The sequence below is a fragment of the Nerophis ophidion genome, linkage group LG22, assembly GCF_033978795.1.
Source record: "Nerophis ophidion isolate RoL-2023_Sa linkage group LG22, RoL_Noph_v1.0, whole genome shotgun sequence".
Taxonomy (NCBI): domain Eukaryota; kingdom Metazoa; phylum Chordata; class Actinopteri; order Syngnathiformes; family Syngnathidae; genus Nerophis; species Nerophis ophidion.
The window spans coordinates 42,485,691-42,506,450 of record NC_084632.1 but is presented as its reverse complement, the minus strand read 5'-3'; the positions used below and the strand labels follow the sequence as shown (position 1 = coordinate 42,506,450).

The window sequence follows — 20,760 nt, the reverse complement described above, 5'->3', positions numbered from 1 at the left end:
AATAATGTAATATTTGGCATTATTTGTTCCCAGGCTTTCGCGGGCCAAGTTCTATGATGTGGCGGGCCAGATCTGGACCCCGGGTTTTGAGTTTGACACCCGTGGTCTAGATGATAATGTGTTAAAATGATCTGAGTGCCATCCATCCGTCCGTTTCCTACTGCTTGTCCCGTTTGGGGTCGCGGGTTAATATCAAAAGGTGTCTCGCGGCACAGTGGTTGAAAAACACCGGGTAATGTGTTAAAATGATCCGAGTGATTAATATTAAAATGTGTGTCGCGGCACAGTGGTTGAAAAACACTCGGTAATGTGTCAAAATGATCCGAGTGGTTAATATTAAAATGTGTGTCACGGCACAGTGGTTGAAAAACACTGGATAATGTGTTAAAATGATCCGAGTGGTTAATATTAAAATGTGTGTCACGGCACAGTGGTTGAAAAACACTGGGTAATGTGTTAAAATGATTCGAGTGGTTAATATTAAAATGTGTGTCGCGGCACAGTGGTTGAAAAACACTGGGTAATGTGTTAAAATGATCCGAGTGGTTAATATTAAAAGGTGTGTCGCGGCACAGTGGTTGAAAAACACTGGATAATATGTTAAAATTATCTAAGTGGTTAATATTAAAATGTGTGTCGCAGCACAGTGGTTGAAAAACACGGGATTATGTGTTAAAATGATTTAAAATTGGTTTCGTGTTGGCCCTGCGATGAGGTAGCGACTTGTCCAGGGTGTACGCCGCCTTCCGCCCGAATGCAGCTAAGATAGGCTCCAGCACCCCCCCACGACCCTGAAAGGGACAAGCGGTAGGAAATGGAGGATTGGATCTTGAACCTTTTTTTTTTTTTTAAGTTAAAGCATGATTTATGTATTTAATATTTATTTGTGTTGGCCCTGCCATGAGTAGCTACTTGTCCAGGGTGTACGCCGCCTTCCGCCCGAATGCAGCTGAGATAGGCTCCAGCAACCCCCCCACAACGCTGAAAGGGATAGATGGAGGATTGGATCGTGAACCTTTTTTTTTTTTTTAAATAAAGATTATTTATGTATTTGACCCTGCGATGAGGTGGTAACTTGTCCAGGGTGTACACCGCCTTCCGTCTGGATGCAGCTGAGATAGGCTCCAGCAACCCCCCCACAACGCTGAAAGGGATAGATGGAGGATTGGATCGTGAACCTTTTTTTTTTTTTTAAATAAAGATTATTTATGTATTTGACCCTGCGATGAGGTGGTAACTTGTCCAGGGTGTACACCGCCTTCCGTCTGGATGCAGCTGAGATAGGCTCCGGCAACCCCCCCCCCCCCCCCACGACCCTGAAAGGGACAAGCGGTAGGAAATAGATGGAGGATTGGATCTTGAACCTTTTTTTTTTTTTTTAATAAAGATTATTTATGTATTTGACCCTGCGATGAGGTGGTAACTTGTCCAGGCTGTACGCCGCCTTCCGCCCGAATACAGCCTAGATAGGCTCCAGCAATTCCCCCCCCCCCCCTCCCCCGCGACCCCATAAGGGAAAAACGGTAGAAAATGGATGGATGGATGGATCTTGAGCCTTTTTTTTTTAGATAAAGATTATTTATGTATTTGATATTTGTTTGTGTTGGCCCTGCGATGAGGTGGGGACTTGTCCAGGGTGTACCCCGCCTTCCGTCTGAATGCAGCTGAGATAGGCTCCAGCAGCCCCCCTGTAAGGGACAAGCGGTAGAAAATAAATGGATGGATGGATGGATTATTTATGTATTTGATATTTGTTTGTGTTGGCCCAGTGATGAGGTGGCGACTTGTCCAGGGTGTACGCCGCCTTCCGCTTGAATACAGCTGAGATAGGCTCCAGCAATCCCCTCCCCCTGCAACCCTGAAAGGGACAAACGGTAGAAAATGGATGGATCTTGAACCTTTTTTTTTAGATAAAGATTTATGTATTTGATATTTGTTTGTGTTGACCCTGCGATGAGGTGGCGACTTGTCAAGGGTGTACACCACCTTCCACCTGAATGCAGCTGAGATAAGCTTCAGCAGCCCCCACACTCTGCGACCCCGAAAGGGACAAGCGGTAGAAAATGAATGGATGGATGGATTATTTATGTATTTGATATTTGTTTGTGTTGGCCATGTGATGAGGTGGCGACTTGTCCAGGATGAGATGGATATTTGTTTACTTACTATGGTATATTGTTTATTTATTCACTGTCAAGTTACAGAGTGCAAAGACAGGGAATACAATTACTAAAATATGAAAAGCGACATGTTTAATTAAATAAACTCTGCATCTTCCTACTCCTTTTCCGGACGTGCTGTAATGAAACAACCGGAAATATGTGACGCAGTACATTTCATGTTCCAAATAAACCGAACCTGAACGAATCTGATTAGAACCAAAACAATAAGGAGCGCTACACAAAACTCATCAATAAAGCACGTTTTATCATATTTAATTGTATTATTGTGCCGCCGTCGCAGATCGCATTTATTCCGTACACACAGAGTTGTATTGTGTTGCTTCGGTTTTATTTTGAAAAGCTGCGCAGGAAGTGCTGCGGGTGCTTCCTGCAGGCGATTGACGAGTGTTGTGTCCAGCGTCCCCATCCTCCAACCCCGCACACATCTCGGCGGTGTCGGTCCTGTCGCACAATGGACCCTCGACGCTAAACACCCTCTTAAAGACCCTGCATGGATTTAATGATGATGAAAAAGAAGAAATTCAAATTCAAGGTGAATTTTGAGCTGGACGAGCTCTCGTCGGTTCCGTTCGTCAACGGCGTTCTCTTCTGCAAAGTCCGACTTTTGGACGGCGGATTCTCCGAGGAGTCTTCGAGGTGAGACGTGGGTCCTGCTGGTGTCAAAACACGCTTTTATCTACACGGAGATCAAAGGTTAAGACGGTTTAATTACACGTTTAATGGTCTTAATCCCAGATAGCTGGAAGTGGGTGAGTAAAGTATCCAAGATGTCAGTGTTGTCCAACCACTGTGCCGTGGAAGATGATGTCATCTCACCTATTTGGGTTAAAAAAATTACTTGCAAAGCAGTCTGCAAAGGATGTGTTGTTGTTGAGTGTCGGTGCTCTGCAGAGTAACCGTGTAATACTCTTCCATATCAGTAGGTGGCAGCCGGCAGCTAATTGCTTTGGAAACAGCGGGAGGCAGGGTGCAGGTAAAAAGGTGTCTAAAAATAAACAAAAGGTAAATGCCCCCTAAGAAAAGGCATTGAAGCTTAGGGAAGGCTATGCAGAACCAGACTGGCTAGCGGCATAGCTCGGTTGGTAGAGCGGCCGTGCCAGCAACTTGAGGGTTGCAGGTTCGATTCCCGCTTCCGCCATCCTAGTCACTGCCGTTGTGTCCTTGGGCAAGACACTTTACCCACCTGCTCCCAGTGCCACCCACACTGGTTTAAATGTAACTTAGATATTGGGTGTCACTATGTAAAGCGCTTTGAGTCACTATAGAAAAGCGCTATATAAATATAATTCACTTCACTTCACTACAAAGTACCGTATTTCCTTGAATTGCCGCTGGGGCGCTAATTAACTTAAAACCACTTCTCACTGCAGCGTTTACCAAAGGTATGCAGTAAATTTAGGCTTGTGCTTAGAAATTTGAGTGTGATGTAAGGATACCATCATGAAAAGCACATTTAATAAAAAATATTATAGTCTTACCTTTACTTATAAATGAAGTCCGTGCGCAGCTCCTTCTGATCAAAAGCATCAATAATAACTTGTTTATAGGCGCTTACCAAAGGCATGCGGTAAATTCAGGCCTGCGCTTATAAATTTGAGTGTGATGTAAGGATACTATTATGAAAAGCACATTTAATAAAAAAAAACGTTATTATGGTCTTATAAATGAAGTTTAGCGCAGCTCCTTCTGATCAAAAGCATCGATTACTTGTTTATGGAAGTCTTCCTTATCTTTCTTCAGTTTTAAAAGTCTCTCTGTCTCGATGGAGATCTTCCTTTATTACCTCCTGCTTCGATTGAAAGTCCAGTTTAGAAAACTGTTTTATTTTAGATATGTAATGTTAAAAGTGCAAGGAAAAAATAAACGATGGCTGCTTGTTGTCACTTCTTCTGCAGCCGAGTAGTCGCAAGAAGGATCACTAGTGCCCTCTACCACCAGGAGGCGGGAGTCATTTAATGACTCATATTTGACACACGCAGCTACGGTATATTAATAAAACATAGCTGCTTACTGTTCTTTTTAGCATATTCAATAGCTTGGACCTTAAATCCTACTGAATAGCTCTTAATCTTCTTCCCTTTATGCGATTTCAAATGATTGAAATCAACCTCCTCCATTTTGAAAATGATGACAGGTGAAGTGTCGCTCGTGACGTGACGAGTTTGACCCGGTGGAAATTCTAGGCATATGCTAATTATTGTCCTAAACGAGTTTGACTCGGCAGTAATTCTAGGCAGGCGCATACTATAAACCCTGCGGAAATTCAAGGAAATACAGTAAACGGAAACAGAATGCTGGACGACAGCAAAGACTTACTGCGGAGCAGAGAAAGCGTCCACAAAGTACATCCCAACATGACATGACAAACATCAACGTCCACACAAAGGACAACTTAAATATTCTTAACAACTTCAATATTAAAACTGCTAAAAAAGCCCTAAAAAAATATGACTGTATTCCAAGTTTATTTTATTTTCTTGCTGAAATGAATGTCGATTCTTACATGAAGCACTATGTGTCTAGAACGACGTGTGATATAAAATGGTTGAATTAGTTTTTGTTAAAAAGAGGACTGCAAAGTACATAAAATAAGTTGAAGAAGATGACTGGGTCTTCCTCCATTTTGGAGTTTAAATCTTCCAGCTTGCTGACTAACTGATAGTGTTGTAGTGTGCGGTGCAGCACATATTATCATGTCGGAATTACCCAAGCACAAAGTGTGCAGCTGGCTGGGAGTTCCCTCCGTCACGTTTATCAGCCTCGGGATAAAATCAGCACGTGCTGCTCTTTTTGAAGTGAAAGTAAACATTTTTTCTCCCCCAATGTGAATGCTTGGATGTTCAATCTTGTGAAAAAACAATGTACTCACTATTATGGTGTAATACATTCTCAACACGGTGGTGGAGGGGTTAGTGCAGGGGTCACCAACCTCTCTGTCAGTTTACCTGGCCTACCACTTGGTGGCTGAGTTGCTGTTGTTCCCAAAACTCTTCCATTTTCTTATAATAAAGCCGACTTTGGAATATTTAGGAGCGAGGAAATTTCACGACTGGATTTGTGACAGTTCCACGCTGGAAATGACTGAAAGCGGCCCATTCTTTCACAAATGTTTGTAGAAACAGTCTCCATGCCCAAGTGCTTGATTTGATACACTAGGCCAGGGGTAGGGAACCTATGGCTCGCGAGCCAGATGTGACTCTTTTGGCTCTCGGATAAATCTTAGCTGACATTGCTTAACACGATAAATAATGAATAATTCCACCTGTAATCACAGTGTTAAAAATAATGTTCAAAATATAAAACATTCTCATACATTTTTAATCCATCCATCCATTTTCTACCGCACCTGTTCAAGAAGTTGCGTTAAAGTTAAGAAGTTATATATTTATTATTGGTTAGTGTGGGTTCTTGAGACCACCAAGCACCGACATGAGAGCCCGTTTCAGGGTTACAATATTGTTTTATCTTTCAATTAGTCCCTCAGTTGCTTTCCAGCACCAACCCTGTCTCTCCTCCAGGCTGCTGCTTATAACAGAGCGACAGGTGATTAGATAACAAGGCCCAGGTGGGCCTTCTACGCACCTGTCGCTGATTTCAAGGCCGATCCTGGCGACACCCCGCTTCGCTGCAGGCCCGCTGGCCACGCCCCCTCCACATTTAGCTTCAGAATAACATTGTTATTACAAAGAATAAGAGATCTATTATACTCTAAAACAGGGGTAGGGAACCTATGGCTCTAGAGCCAGATGTGGCTCTCGGATAAATCTGAGCTGACATTGCTTAACAGGATAAGTAATGAATAATTCCACTTGTAATCACAGTGTTAAAAATAACATTCAAAATATAAAACATTCTCATGCATTTTTATGTTCAAGAAGTTGCGTTAATGGTAAGAAGTAATTTATTTATTATTGGTTAGTGTGGGGCTTGTCCTCCTGGGGGTTCCTCAGACCCCCAAGCACCGACATGAGAGCCTGTTTTAGGGTAAAGTATTGTTGTTGTTTTTTTTTCAATTAGTCTCTCAGTTCCTTTCCAGCAATTGTCTTTTTCTCTTTCGTCCTCACTCGCGCTCTGGCTCCAGCCCCAACCCTGTCTCTCCTCCTGGCTGCTGCTTATAACAGAGCGACAGCTGATTAGATAAAAAGGCCCAGGTGGGCCATCTACGCACCTGTCGCTGATTTCGAGGCCGGTCCTGGCAACATCCCGCTTTGCTGCAGGCCTGCAGGCCACGCCCCCTCCACAGTTTGCTTCAGAATAACAATGTTATTACAAAGAATAAGAGACCTATTATACTCTAGAAATGTTGGTCTTACTTAAAAATGCACGCGTTTAGTTGTGTTCAGTGTTAAAAAAAATATCATATGGCTCTTAAGTAAATATATTTTAAAATATTTGGCTTCTTGGCTCTCTCAGTCAAAAAGGTTCCCGACCCCTGCTCTAGGCCAAGTGGTCAGGACACCTGATTCTCATCATTTGGATGGGGGGGGCGGGGCAAATATTTTTGGGAATATAGTGTGCCTTAGTTCTCCTGCTGTAAAACAGCAACAGAACATAGTTAAACAAAATAAAAGGGTCTGGATAAATGGACAGAAGGGATTGACGCGGAGGTTGTGTGGGAGTGAGAGCGACGCCACGCTGGTTGTTACATCGCCGCCCACGCACACAGACTCTTTGGCGTCATGTTTTTTACTTTCTCATCAATTCAGGGAATTGGCTACACGTCAATCTAATTAAAACCTACAGGACTGTCTCTGAAAATTAGAATGTTGTGATAAAGTCCTTTATTTTCTGTAATGCAACTAAAATCATGAAAATGTTACACATTCTGGCTTCATTACACATCAACTGAAATATTGAAAGCCTTTTATTATTTTAATATTGCTGATTATGGCATACAGATTAAGAAAACTAAAAAAATTGAATGTTTCCTCAGACCAAGTAAAAAATAAAGATTTATAACAGCAAAACAGAATCAAACATTTGAAAATGTCAATTAATGCACTCAGTACTTGGTCGGGAATCCTTTTACACGGATGAACTACATCAATGCGGCGTGGCATGGAGGCAATCGCCCTGTGGCATTGCTGAGGTGTTATGGATGCACAGGATGCTTCAATAGCGGCCTTTAGCCCCTTTGCATTATTGGGTCTGGTGTCTTTCAGCTTCTTCTTCACAATACCCCACAAATTATCTATGAGGTTCAGGTCAGGGGAGTTGGCAGGCCAAAGGAGGACAGTAAAGCCATGGTCAGTACACCACGTACTGCTGGTTTTGGCACTTTGGGCAAGTGCAGATGATGTGGTCCTGATGGCTTCATCTGACCGGGATCTTCAGCTCTCACTGGATCGGTTCGCAGCCGAGTGTGAAGCGACCGGAATGAGAATCAGCACCTCCAAGTCCGAGTCCATGGTTCTTGCCCGGAAAAGCGTGGAGTGCCATCTCCGGGTTGGGGAGGAGACCCTGACCCAAGTGGAGGAGTTCAAGTACCTAGGAGTCTTGTTCACGAGTGAGGGAAGAGTGGATCGTGAGATCGACAGGCGGATCGGTGCGGCGTCTTCAGTAATGCGGACGTTGTACCGATCCGTTGTGGTGAAGAAGGAGCTGAGCCGGAAGGCAAAGCTCTCAATTTACCGGTCGATCTACGTTCCCATCCTCACCTATGGTCATGAGCTTTGGGTCATGACCGAAAGGATAAGATCACGGGTACAAGCGGCCCAAATGAGTTTGGGTCTCTCCCTTAGAGATAGGGTGAGAAGCTCTGCCATCCGGGAGGAACTCAAAGTAAAGTTGCTGCTCCTCCACATGGAGAGGAGCCAGATGAGGTGGTTCGGGCATCTGGTCAGGATGCCACCCGAACGCCTCCCTAGGGAGGTGTTTAGGGCACGTCCAACCGGTAGGAGGCCACGGGGAAGACCCAGGACACGTTGGGAAGACTATGTCTCCCGGCTGGCCTGGGAACGCCTCGGGATCCCCCGGGAAGAGCTAGACGAAGTGGCTGGGGAGAGGGAAGTCTGGGCTTCCCTGCTTAGGCTGCTGCCCCCGCGACCCGACCTCGGATAAGCGGAAGAAGATGGATGGATGGATGGCAAGTGCCAGATCATACTGGAAAATGAAATCATCATCTCCATATTCATTTTCACAATATTCAAATTTTCTGAGACAGTCCTGTACAGTTACACGCAAAAAAAAGTAATGGTACCCTAAATGATCTTTGACAAGGGTGTCCAAAGTGGCCCGCAGCACATCATTCTAAAAATACTAAAATATATATATATTTTTTTTTAAACATTAAAAAGTGCAATAAAAGAGCAAATCGGTGAAATGCAACGAGAAAAAGTTGCATTGTTGACTCCAAAAAACACAATTTTTTAAATAATTTCTCATAAAATAATAATGAATCAAAATCAATGTTGCCATTAATTATTGATTGATTTAAGAACATTAATACAGCAAACATAAAAAATATGAAAATGAGAAAAAATATTTCCATACTAATTATATACTAATACTAATTATCCTATTGATTTTTATAAATATAATAAACCAATTACAACATATATTATCTGAAGCTAATATAGAGATTTAAGTGTTGAATGAAAAATGAAAATAAGCATGACTTTTTTATGAGTGAGGCACTTTTGGATCCCCAAGGATTTTAGTGGAATTTAATAACCGTCTTTGCTAAAAAAAAATTAAATTTTTTTTTTGCTATGAATTAATGACTTATTTAGGGATCCAATAACTTCACATTAAATATTTCACTTTTAGCTCGGGGCATTTTAGCTCGGTTGGTAGAGCGGCCGTGCCAGCAACTTGAGGGTTGCAGGTTCGATTCCCGCATCTGCCAACCTAGTCACTGCCGTTGTGTCCTTGGGCAAGACACTTTACCCACCTGCTCCCAGTGCCACCCACACTGGTTTAAATGTAACTTAGATATTGGGTGTCACTATGTAAAGCGCGTTGAGTCACTAGAGAAAAAGCGCTATATAAATATAATTCACTTCACTTTGAAAATCTTTTTGGGAAAAATATGGTATATTTTGTATTTTGCCTCAAAAAAACAGGGTTTCGACAAAAAGCTCGTAAAAAGTAAAAAAAAAAATGAAGTAGAATTAGCGATTCAAGGGTTTTATGAAAAAAATAATATATGACTTATTTTGAACCTTGTTTAAGAATGAAACCCTTCCGGGTCCTTAAGACCTAACTTGAGGGAGCCCCAACAATTAAAAAAAAACAAAAAAAAAGTGAATATTGTATTGGTTTTGAAAATAAATAAAAAATAAAAAAACTTGGCGCCCGTGTGCTTTAATTTTTCAGTTTGCGGCCCTCAGTGGAAAAAGTTTGGACACCCCTGGCGTTTAATTCGCCAAAATTCACCCATTTAGAGTTCGGAAATCGGTTAAAAAAATATATGGTCTTTTTTCTGCACCATCAAGGTATATATTGATGTTTACATAGGTCTGCTGATAATGTTCCCCTTTAATGTAAATATAGCTGAAAAAATAGTTAGGTTTCTCATGGTCACTCACATTGACACACCACTGGGTTGTGAGTTTTTCCTTGCCCTCATGTGGGATCTGAACTTAGGATGTCGTTGTGGCTTGTGCAGCCCTTTGAGACTCTTGTGATTTCGGGCTATATAAATAAACTTTGATTGATTGAGGGGATTGGCGATTGTGATCGGCATTGAAAAGTACGAACATGCAAAGGTCGATGACATACTTTTTCATGAAAATCGACCAATACGAATAAGTGGCCGAACAATTAGCACAAATATCAAAAACAAGACAGATAATTGTAAAAAAAAAATAATAATAATAAAAAGAATCGTTCCAGATAATGCCAATCTATAGTCTAAGACAGGGGTCGGGAACCTCTTTGGCCTTTAGAGCCAAAAAGCCAAATATTTTAAAATGTATTACCCTAAGAGCCATATAATATTTTTTTTAACACTGAACACAACTAAACACGTGCATTTTTAAGTAAGACCAACATTTCTAGAGTACAATAAGTCTCTTATTCTTTGTAGTAACATTGTTATTCTGAAGCTAACTGTGGAGGGGGAGTGGCCCGCGGGCCTGCAGCGACAGGTGCGTAGATGGCCCACCTGGGCCTTGTTATCTAATCACCTGTCGCTCTGTTATAAGCAGCAGCCAGGAGGAGAGACTGGGTTGGGGCTGGAAATACTATTGCTGGAAACTTATTGAAAAATAAAACAATATTGCAACCCTGAAACAGGGTCTCATGTCGGTGCTTGGGGGTCTGAAGAACCCCCAGATGGGCAAGCTCCACACTAACTAATAATAAATAAATAACTTCTTACCATTAACGCAACTTCTTGAACAGGTGCGGTAGAAAACGGATGGATGGATTAAAAATGCATGAGAATGTTTTATATTTTGAACATTATTTTTAACACTGTGATTACAAGTGGAATTATTCATTATTTATCCTGTTAAGCAATGTCAGCTCAGATTTATCTGAGAGCCAGATGCAGTCTTCAAAAGAGCCACATCTGGCTCTAGAGCCATAGGTTCCCTACCCCTGGTCTAAGAACTTGTGTAAAATTTGGAGGATTCAAATAAACATTAGCAGAGGTTGTGCTCTGTTTTAGTTTCCCCAAATGCATCATTCTGTCTTTGGTCCCATCAAACCAATCCAATATTGTTGTAAATCCAAAAATTCAGTGTAAAACGAGTAAAACGGTTTTAACGTATAATATGTAATATATCCAAAACTTCAGTGTAAAACGAGTAAAACAGTTTTAACATATAATATGTAATATATCCAAAACTTCAGTGTAAAACGAGTAAAACAGTTTTAACATATAATAAGTAATATATCCAAAACTTCAGTGTAAAACGAGTAAAACAGTTTTAACATATAATATGTAATATATCCAAAACTTCAGTGTAAAACGAGTAAAACTGTTTTAACATATAATATGTAATATATCCAAAACTTCAGTGTAAAACGAGTAAAACAGTTTTAACATATAATATGTAATATATCCAAAACTTCAGTGTAAAACGAGTAAAACAGTTTTAACATATAATATGTAATATATCCAAAACTTCAGTGTAAAACGAGTAAAACAGTTTTAACATATAATATGTAATATATCCAAAACTTCAGTGTAAAACGAGTAAAACAGTTTTAACATATAATATGTAATACATCCAAAACTTCAGTGTAAAACGAGTAAAACAGTTTTAACATATAATATGTAATATATCCAAAACTTCAGTGTAAAACGAATAAAACAGTTTTAACATATAATAAGTAATATGCAAATATAATTGTATTAAAGTAACGCACACTCAATGTACCTCAATGACTTTCATCTTTGTGTTTTGGCCAAACAGGGAACCGGTCCAGGCCAACTGTGTTCGTTGGAGGAAGAGGTTCTCCTTCCCCTGTAAGATGAGCGCCAACGCAGGAACTGGTGTGTTGGATCCCTGCGTGTGTCGTGTTTCAGTCAGAAAGGTACTTTATTGTTTTTATCCTCACCCCTGTGCCCGTGTACGTACATTTTATGAAATAATGTTAGAAATTTGATCATGCTTTAATAGAAATGATCCATCCATCCATCTTCCTCTAGTATTGATCTGATACTGATACTACCCTTGGTATCGAGACCACCAATTTATGGATCCATACTTCTTTTACAACAAAGCTGACACACCAACAGTTATTGTTATATCATCCTCTATTTAGTCTATCCACCCATCCATTCATCCATTTTTTCCGCTTATCCGAGGTCGGGTCGCGGGGGCAGCAGCCTAAGCAGAGAAGGCCCGTCTTCCCTCTCCCCAGCCTCTTCCTCCAGCTCCTCCCGGGGGATCCTGAAGCATTCCCAGGCCAGCCAAGGCTGCCCTTTGTCACCCATTCTGTTCATAACTTTTATGGACAACATTTCTATGCTCAGTCAGGGCTTTGAGGAGATCCGGTTTGGTGGCTGCAGGATTAGGTCTCTGCTTTTTGCAGATGATCTGGTCCTGAAGGCTTCATCCGGCCGGGATCTTCAGATCTCACTGGATCGGTTCGCAGCCGAGTGCGAAGGGACTGGGAAGAGAATCAGCACCTCCAAGTCCGGATCGATGGTTCTCGCCCGGAAAAGGGTGAAGTGCCATTTCCGGGTTGGGGAGGAGACCCTGCCCCATGTGGAGGACTTCAAGTACCTCGGCGTCTTGTTCACGAGTGAGGGAAGAGTGGATGGTGAGATCGACAGGCGGATCGGTGCGGCGTCTTCAGTAATGCGGACACTGTATCGATCCGTTGTGGTGAAGAAGGAGCTGAGCCGGAAGGCAAAGTTCTAAATTTACCGGTCGATCTACGTTCCCATCCTATGGTCAAGAGCTTTGGGTTATGACCAAAAGGACAAGATCACGGGTACAAGCGGCCAAAAAGAGTTTCCTCTCTCCCTTAGAGATAGGGTGAGAAGCTCTGTCATCCGGGAGGAACTCAAAGTAAAGTGAAGTGAAGTGAATTATATTTATATAGCGCTTTTCTCTAGTGACTCAAAGCACTTTACATAGTGAAACCCAATATCTAAGTTACATTTTTAAACCAGTGTGGGTGGCACTGGGAGCAGGTGGGTAAAGTGTCTTGCCCAAGGACACAACGGCAGTGACTAGAATGGCGGAAGCGGGAATTGAACCTGCAACCCTCAAGTTGCTGACACGGCCGCTCTACCAACCGAGCTATATCGCCCCTGCTCCTCCACATGGAGAGGAGCCAGATGAGGTGGTTCGGGCATCTGGTCCGGATGCCACCCGAACGCCTCCCTAGGGAGGTGTTTAGGGCACGTCTGACCGGTAGGAGGCCATGGGGAAGACCCAGGACACGTTGGGAAGACTATGTCTCCCGGCTGGCCTGGGAACGCCTCGGGATCCCCCAGGAGGAGCTGGACCAAGTGGCTGGGGAGAGGGAAGTCTGGGGTTCTTTGCTTAGGCTGCTGCCCCCGCGACACGACCTCGATAAGCGGAAAAAGATGGATGGATGATAAAAAAGTGAGTCCACGACTTGGTTGCCATAAGCAGTGGAACCCTCATTTCAATCTTAACTGGTTGATGGTTGAACAAATAACAACATGCACCTTATGGCAAGTATTATTGTGGCTTTGAAACAGAAAGTCAACACCCTCAACAAATGTGAAAGATGTTTGTAAAAAACAATTACTCCGGAAACTCACAGAAATGCTGTCGAATGCACATCTTCATTGGTAGCAGACAGTTTCCTTTATTGCCACGTAGCTGACTGATTGAGCTGCTTTTAGCTACGCAGGCCTCAAGTTCCCATGTGGTCCTGTGATGTAAACAAACACAAGTTAGGTTTCTATCTCAAACACATTGCAACTTGGAAATGATTCATCACTGCCATCATTTGTTCCATTTCAGTGCTGAGTCTCAAGAGGAGCATGAATCTGAGTCTGCAGATGACTACAACCAAGCCAAATATTTGTAAAAATAAATAAATATATCCCCATGCTTATAGTGTAACTTAAGTTTGACTGACTCAATAGCAAGTTAAGCTACATAGTCTAACCTAGACCTGGGCAAAGTAAGGCCCGGGGGCCACATGCGGCCCGTTTAGCTTTTAAATCTGGCCCGCCGGACATTCCCCAATCATTTTTTTTAATCTTTAAGATGGAAATTGGAAAGACATGCACCTGGGGATAGGCCCCTCCCACCTCCAAAGACATGCACCTGGGGATAGGCCCCTCCCACCTCCAAAGACATGCACCTGGGGATAGGTTGATTGGCAACACTAAATGGTCCCTAGTGTGTGAATGTTGTCTGTCTATCTGTGTTGGCCCTGCGATGATGTGGCGACTTGTCCAGGGTGTACCCTGCCTTCCGCCCGATTGTAGCTGAGATAGGCGCCAGCGCCCCCTGCGACCCCGAAAGGGAATAAGCGGTAGGAAATGGATGGATGGATGGAAATTGTAGCTGCAATTATGATGTGCACTCATGTTTTCTAATACAAGTTTTCTGATACAAGTCTGTACTGTTCCGGGCAAGACCTTGACCAACTCCTAGAGACTGTAGAGATCGAACTCCACATACTAAAGCAATGGTTTGATGCCAATAAACTATCAATCAACCTAAATAAAACTACATATATAATTTTTGGAAATAGGAAAAATAACATACAGCGTCATATAAGAATTGATGATATGGAGATAGAAAGGGTGTATTCAATAAAATTTTGGGGAATCTATATGGAAGATAAATTAAATTGGAAACTGTACATCCATCCATCCATCCATCATCTTCCGCTTATCCGAGGTCGGGTCGCGGGGGCAACAGCCTAAGCAGGGAAACCCAGACTTCCCTCTCCCCAGCCACTTCGTCTAGCTCTTCCCGGGGGATCCCGAGGCGTTCCCAGGCCAGCCGGGAGACATAGTCTTCCCAACGTGTCCTGGGTCTTCCCCGTGGCCTCCTACCGGTTGGACGTGCCCTAAACACCTCCCTAGGGAGGCGTTCGAGTGGCATCCTGACCAGATGCCCGAACCACCTCATCTGGCTCCTCTCCATGTGGAGGAGCAGCGGCTTTACTTTGAGTTCCTCCCAGATGGCAGAGCTTCTCACCCTATCTCTAAGGGAGAGACCCGCCACACGGCGGAGGAAACTCATTTCGGCCGCTTCTACCCGTGATCTTATCCTTTCGGTCATGACCCAAAGCTCATGACCATAGGTGAGGATGGGAACGTAGATCGACCGGTAAATTGAGAGCTTTGCCTTCCGGCTCAGCTCCTTCTTCACCACAACGGACCGGTACAACGTCCGCATTACTGAAGACGCCGCATCGATCCCCCTGTCGATCTCCCGATCCACTCTTCCCTCACTCGTGAACAAGACTCCGAGGTACTTGAACTCCTCCACTTGGGGCAGGGTCTCCTCCCCAACCCGGAGATGGCACTCCACCCTTTTCCGGGCGAGAACCATGGACTCGGACTTGGAGGTGCTGATTCTCATTCCGGTCGCTTCACACTCGGCTGCGAACCGATCCAGCGAGAGCTGAAGATCCCGGTCAGATGAAGCCATCAGGACCACATCATCTGCAAAAAGCAGAAACCTAATCCTGCGGTCACCAAACCGGAACCCCTCAACACCTTGAATGCGCCTAGAAATTCTGTCCATAAAAGTTAAGAACAGAATGGGTGACAAAGGACAGCCTTGGCGGAGTCCAACCCTCAATGGAAATGTGTTCGACTTACTGCCAGCAATGCGGACCAAGCTCTGACACTGATTATACAGGGAGCGGACCGCCACAATCAGACAGTCCGATACCCCATACTCTCTGAGCACTCCCCACAGGACTTCCCGAGGGACACGGTCGAATGCCTTCTCCAAGTCCACAAAGCACATGTAGACTGGTTGGGCAAACTCCCATGCACCCTCAAGAACCCTGCCGAGAGTATAGAGCTGGTCCACAGTTCCACGACCAGGACGAAAACCACACAGTTCCTCCTGAATCCGAGGTTCGACTATCAGGCGTAGCCTCCTCTCCAGTACACCTGAATAAACCTTACCGGGAAGGCTGAGGAGTGTGATCCCACCATAGTTGGAACACACCCTCCGGTTCCCCTTCTTAAAGAGAGGAACCACCACCCCGGTCTGCCAATCCAGAGGTACCGCCCCCGATGTCCACGCGATGCTGGAAAGTCTTGTCAACCAAGACAGCCCCACAGCATCCAGAGCCTTAAGGAACTCCGGGCGGATTCCCCAAATCATTTTTTTTAATCTTTAAGATGGAAATTGTAGCTGCAATTATGATGTGCACTCATGTTTTCTAATACAAGTTTTCTGATACAAGTCTGTACTGTTCCGGGCAAGACCTTGACCAACTCCTAGAGACTGTAGAGATCGAACTCCACATACTAAAGCAATGGTTTGATGCCAATAAACTATCAATCAACCTAAATAAAACTACATATATAATTTTTGGAAATAGGAAAAATAACATACAGCGTCATATAAGAATTGATGATATGGAGATAGAAAGGGTGTATTCAATAAAATTTTGGGGAATCTATATGGATGATAAATTAAATTGGAAACTGTACATAAATATACTTAAATAAAATGATAAATGGGTTGTACTTGTATAGCGCTTTTCTACCTTCAAGGTACTCAAAGCGCTTTGACACTACTTCCACATTCACACACTGATGGAGGGAGCTGCCATGCAAGGCGCTAACCAGCACCCATCAGGAGCAAAGGTGAAGTGTCTTGCTCAGGACACAATGGACATGACGAAGTTGGTACTAGGTGGGATTTGAACCAGGGACCCTCGGGTTGCGCACGGCCACTCTCCCACTGCGCCACGCCGTCCCTGAGAATGGGTTGTACTTGTATAGCGCTTTTCTACCTTTTTAAGGAATGTCCCATTGTGGTGATAGTTAAGCTTCAAATCGGATGGGCAATATATGCCCATCAACACGGACCAATGAGAGACAAAGCCATGATCACGTGATGGCAATAAACAAAAAGAAACGTCTGGCCTCGTTTTTTCCAAATGAAAAAAAAAAAAAAACACACTTTAAACAAAATCTTTGCTTACAGAAATGAGTCCATTTCCTTTTTATGTTTGTTTGTTTACTTAGGATAACAAAGTGATTTACTTTCCAACTACAGTACAATGGTAAACAATTATACAGTAAACGTTGCTATCTTTTTAAATTGTTACTTTCATTATTATTGTATAATATGATCACATTACGTTATGATCACAGAATATTTTTTTATTGGTTATTTCTTCAATTTAGGAGCATGATATAAACAAAAGCTCTAAGTCTGTCTGCATAAAGCCAGATATTTGTTAGTCAATTGTTGCATATTATTCTAATGTGTGGCCCTTTGAGACAAGAATATGTTGATTGACAGTCAGTTTTATGCATTTTTATGTGTGACATACAAAAAAAATCGCCAATCGAATCGCGATTGGAGAGAAAAATCACAGATTTTTTCTAAAAAACCGTGCACCCCTAATTGAGACCTACTAGAATTGCAGCCATATGTTTCCTTTTGTAAACACTGCAGCACGTGTGACGTCATGTCTACGTGAACGAATACATAAGAGCGGATTTGATCAAAAAACAATCTGAATTAGACATCCTCCCCTGCAGTGTGAACGTAGCCAAAACGTAAGACAAAGATGGCAGAAAATATTGCTATGTTACATAAAATTAAAAACTCTGTGAATCAAAAGGCTCTTATCATGTTATATAATTCTTTCATACTCCCATATCTTAACTATTGTGTTGAAATCTGGGGAAACAATTACAAATCAAACATCAACTCTATACGTTTTACTTCAAAAGAAAGCGATTAGAATTGTAACTTATGCGAATTATCATGACCATACCATTAAATTAAAAACATTAAAACTGCACCATCTTGTTGACCTCAATACTACTATTGTGGCTTTCAAAGCTCATAACCACGTGCTGCCTGGGTGTTTACAAGTGAGATTTAAACCCAGAGAGAATCCCTATGACCTCAGAGGTTCAGCTTTCTCTCAGAAAGCAAAAATAAGAACAAGCTTAAAAAGTAGATGTGTTTCTGTTAGAGGAGTTCAACTGTGGAACAGCTTGGATGATTCCTTCAAATGTTCCAGTTCCATTCACACATTGAAAAAACACTTTAAGACCAATGTCTTGAAAAAATATATCACTCTTGAATTAACATTGTAGTTAATACTATGATTAATCAATCAATCAATCAATGTTTACTTATATAGCCCTAAATCACTAGTGTCTCAAAGGGCTGCACAAACCACTACGACATCCTCGGTAGGCCCACATAAGGGCAAGGAAAACTCACACCCAGTGGGACGTCGGTGACAATGATGACTATGAGAACCTTGGAGAGGAGGAAAGCAATGGATGTCGAGCGGGTCTAACATGATACTGTGAAAGTTCAATCCACAATGGATCCAACACAGTCGCGAGAGTCCAGTCCAAAGAGGATCCAAGACACAGCAGCGAGAGCCCCGTTCACAGCGGAGCCAGCAGGAAACCATCCCAAGCGGAGGCGGACCAGCAGCGCAGAGATGTCCCCAGCCGATACACAGGCGAGCAGTACATGGCCACCGGATCGGACCGGACCCCCTCCACACGGGAGAGTGGGACATAGAAGAAAAAGAAAAGAAACGGCAGATCAACTGGTCTAAAAAGGGAGTCTATTTAAAGGCTAGAGTATACAAATGAGTTTTAAGGTGAGACTTAAATGCTTCTACTGAGGTGGCATCGCGAACTGTTACCGGGAGGGCATTCCAGAGTACTGGAGCCCGAACGGAAAACGCTCTATAGCCCGCAAACTTTTTTTGGGCTTTGGGAATCACTAATAAGCCGGAGTCCTTTGAACGCAGATTTCTTGCCGGGACATATGGTACAATACAATCGGCAAGATAAGATGGAGCTAGACCGTGTAGTATTTTATACGTAAGTAGTAAAACCTTAAAGTCACATCTTAAGTGCACAGGAAGCCAGTGCAGGTGAGCCAGTATAGGTATATATGTATGTATATATGTATATAAAGGTATATACAGTATAGGTATATATGTATGTATATATGTATATAAAGGTATATACAGTACAGGTATATATGTATGTATATATGTATATAAAGGTATATACAGTATAGGCATATATGTATGTATATATGTATATAAAGGTATATACAGTACAGGTATATATGTATGTATATATGTATATAAAGGTATATACAGTATAGGTGTATATGTATGTATATATGTATATAAAAGGTATATACAGTATAGGTATATATGTATGTATATATGTATATAAAGGTATATACAGTATAGGTATATATGTATGTATATATGTATATAAAGGTATATACAGTATAGGTATATATGTATGTATATATGTATATAAAGGTATATACAGTATAGCTATATATGTATGTATATATGTATATAAAGGTATATACAGTACAGGCGTAATGTGATCAAACTTTCTTGTTCTTGTCAAAAGTCTAGCAGCCGCATTTTGTACCAACTGTAATCTTTTAATGCTAGACATGGGGAGACCCGAAAATAATACGTTACAGTAATCGAGGCGAGACGTAACAAACGTTAATTAAAAATTAAACATGAGATATAAATAATAATAGAAGTATAATTGTTTGTATATATTGTATATATAATTAGTGCAAAGGTCTAGATGTACACAGGGATATTTCACATGCCTGTACTGTGTGTAAAATTGAACTACGTTCATGTTGTTTACAATGTTGTTTATAATGTGTATTTATAATAAGTTGTGCAAAGGACTTTTTATAACTTTCGGAAATTTATTTTGTACTTGAAATTGTTTATAGGGTTAGGCGCAATAAGTGTTTCACTTCAGCCTAAACCCTTTCGGTCTGTAACATTTTTTATTTTCAATCTATGAATGTACAACTGTTTTTTTGCTTTGTTGACCATTGACCGAAGAACAATAAACTTGAAACAATAACCGTAAGTCTTGAACTATACAAAGTATTTCAATGTTTGGAATCTGCGCTTATGGATGATATATTAGTTACTATGCTCATCTAACTATGTCACATTTTGTTGGTGACGAACCCCAAGATGCAGAGATGGTGGCAGGCATTGAATAGGAAAACATAATTCAATGTCCAAAAATGTAAAAATAAAGAAGAAACACGAACCAAGAACCGGAAACAAACAAACAGGAACCAAGAACAGAAAAACTGGGAATAGCTAACGGCTAACAGGGAACTACAAAAACAAGGAGCTCGGAGAAAGCAAACTACAAATAGCTAACAGGAACAGCTTCCCGCTACAACGACAACGACAAGTAGAAACACGACAGGTAGTAGCTGTAACGATATCGACAATGACAGGTAGTGGTGACATCGACACGACAATACTCCAACACCGAGTGGAGGACAAAGCAGGTTTAAATAGTAATTGGCTGATTGACACCAGGTGTGGCCAGGTGCCAATCAGCCACAGCTGAGGGGACACAGCACTCAGGAAGAACAGCAGGAAATAAAGACAAAATAAGAGCGCTGACAGGAATTAAGACAAACACAGAGGAAAAACTAAACCATGGTCAAACTGTCAGGTACAAACCTGACACAGACGAGGCACAAAGCGGTGTGAAGTGAAGTGAATTATATTTATATAGCGCTTTTTCTCTAGTGACTCAAAGCACCTTACAGAGTGAGACCCGATATCTAATTTTTACATTTAAACCAGTGTGGGTGGCACTGGGAGCAGGTGGGTAAAGTGCCTTGCCCAAGGACACAACAGCAGTGACTAGGATGGCGGAAGCGGGGATTGAACCTGCAACCCTCAAGTTGCTGGCACGGCCGCTCTACCACCCCAGAGCTGGGTTTTTTTTACTAATGGCCTCACTAGGCACGAGTCAAAGATCCTCTATGACAGGATAGTTTATACTCGGGTTTTAGGACCATACTGGCAAATAACGGATCTTTGACCAGCATTTTTGTTTGGCACCTTTGTCAAAACTGCAAATCAAAGATTGTGTATGTGACAGGAGAGTGCTGCTGTTTTTATTAGTGGCTTCACCAGGCTT

At 42.2% G+C, this 20,760-nt stretch overlaps 2 protein-coding genes across 4 annotated transcripts in view; one reads left to right on the top strand and one right to left on the bottom strand.

Annotated features, from left to right (window-relative positions):
- The first annotated feature begins 2,566 nt into the window (after positions 1-2,566).
- The window catches only part of fam102bb (family with sequence similarity 102 member Bb), a 72,617-nt gene continuing 54,423 nt past the window's right edge, over positions 2,567-20,760 (top strand). For both annotated transcript variants that reach the window (XM_061883889.1, XM_061883888.1), the window contains exons 1-2: positions 2,567-2,819; positions 11,549-11,669. In XM_061883889.1, coding sequence (XP_061739873.1) covers positions 2,674-2,819; positions 11,549-11,669 — 267 coding nt within the window. In that variant the 5' untranslated portion in view covers positions 2,567-2,673. The remainder of the gene's footprint in view (positions 2,820-11,548; positions 11,670-20,760) is intronic.
- henmt1 (HEN methyltransferase 1) overlaps positions 13,352-20,760 on the bottom strand; it is a 90,348-nt gene continuing 82,939 nt past the window's right edge. The window contains exon 10 of one of the 2 annotated variants that reach the window (XM_061883882.1): positions 13,352-13,490. The gene's annotated coding sequence lies outside the window, so the exon portion shown is untranslated. The remainder of the gene's footprint in view (positions 13,491-20,760) is intronic. The other variant, XM_061883886.1, reaches the window with a different exon arrangement.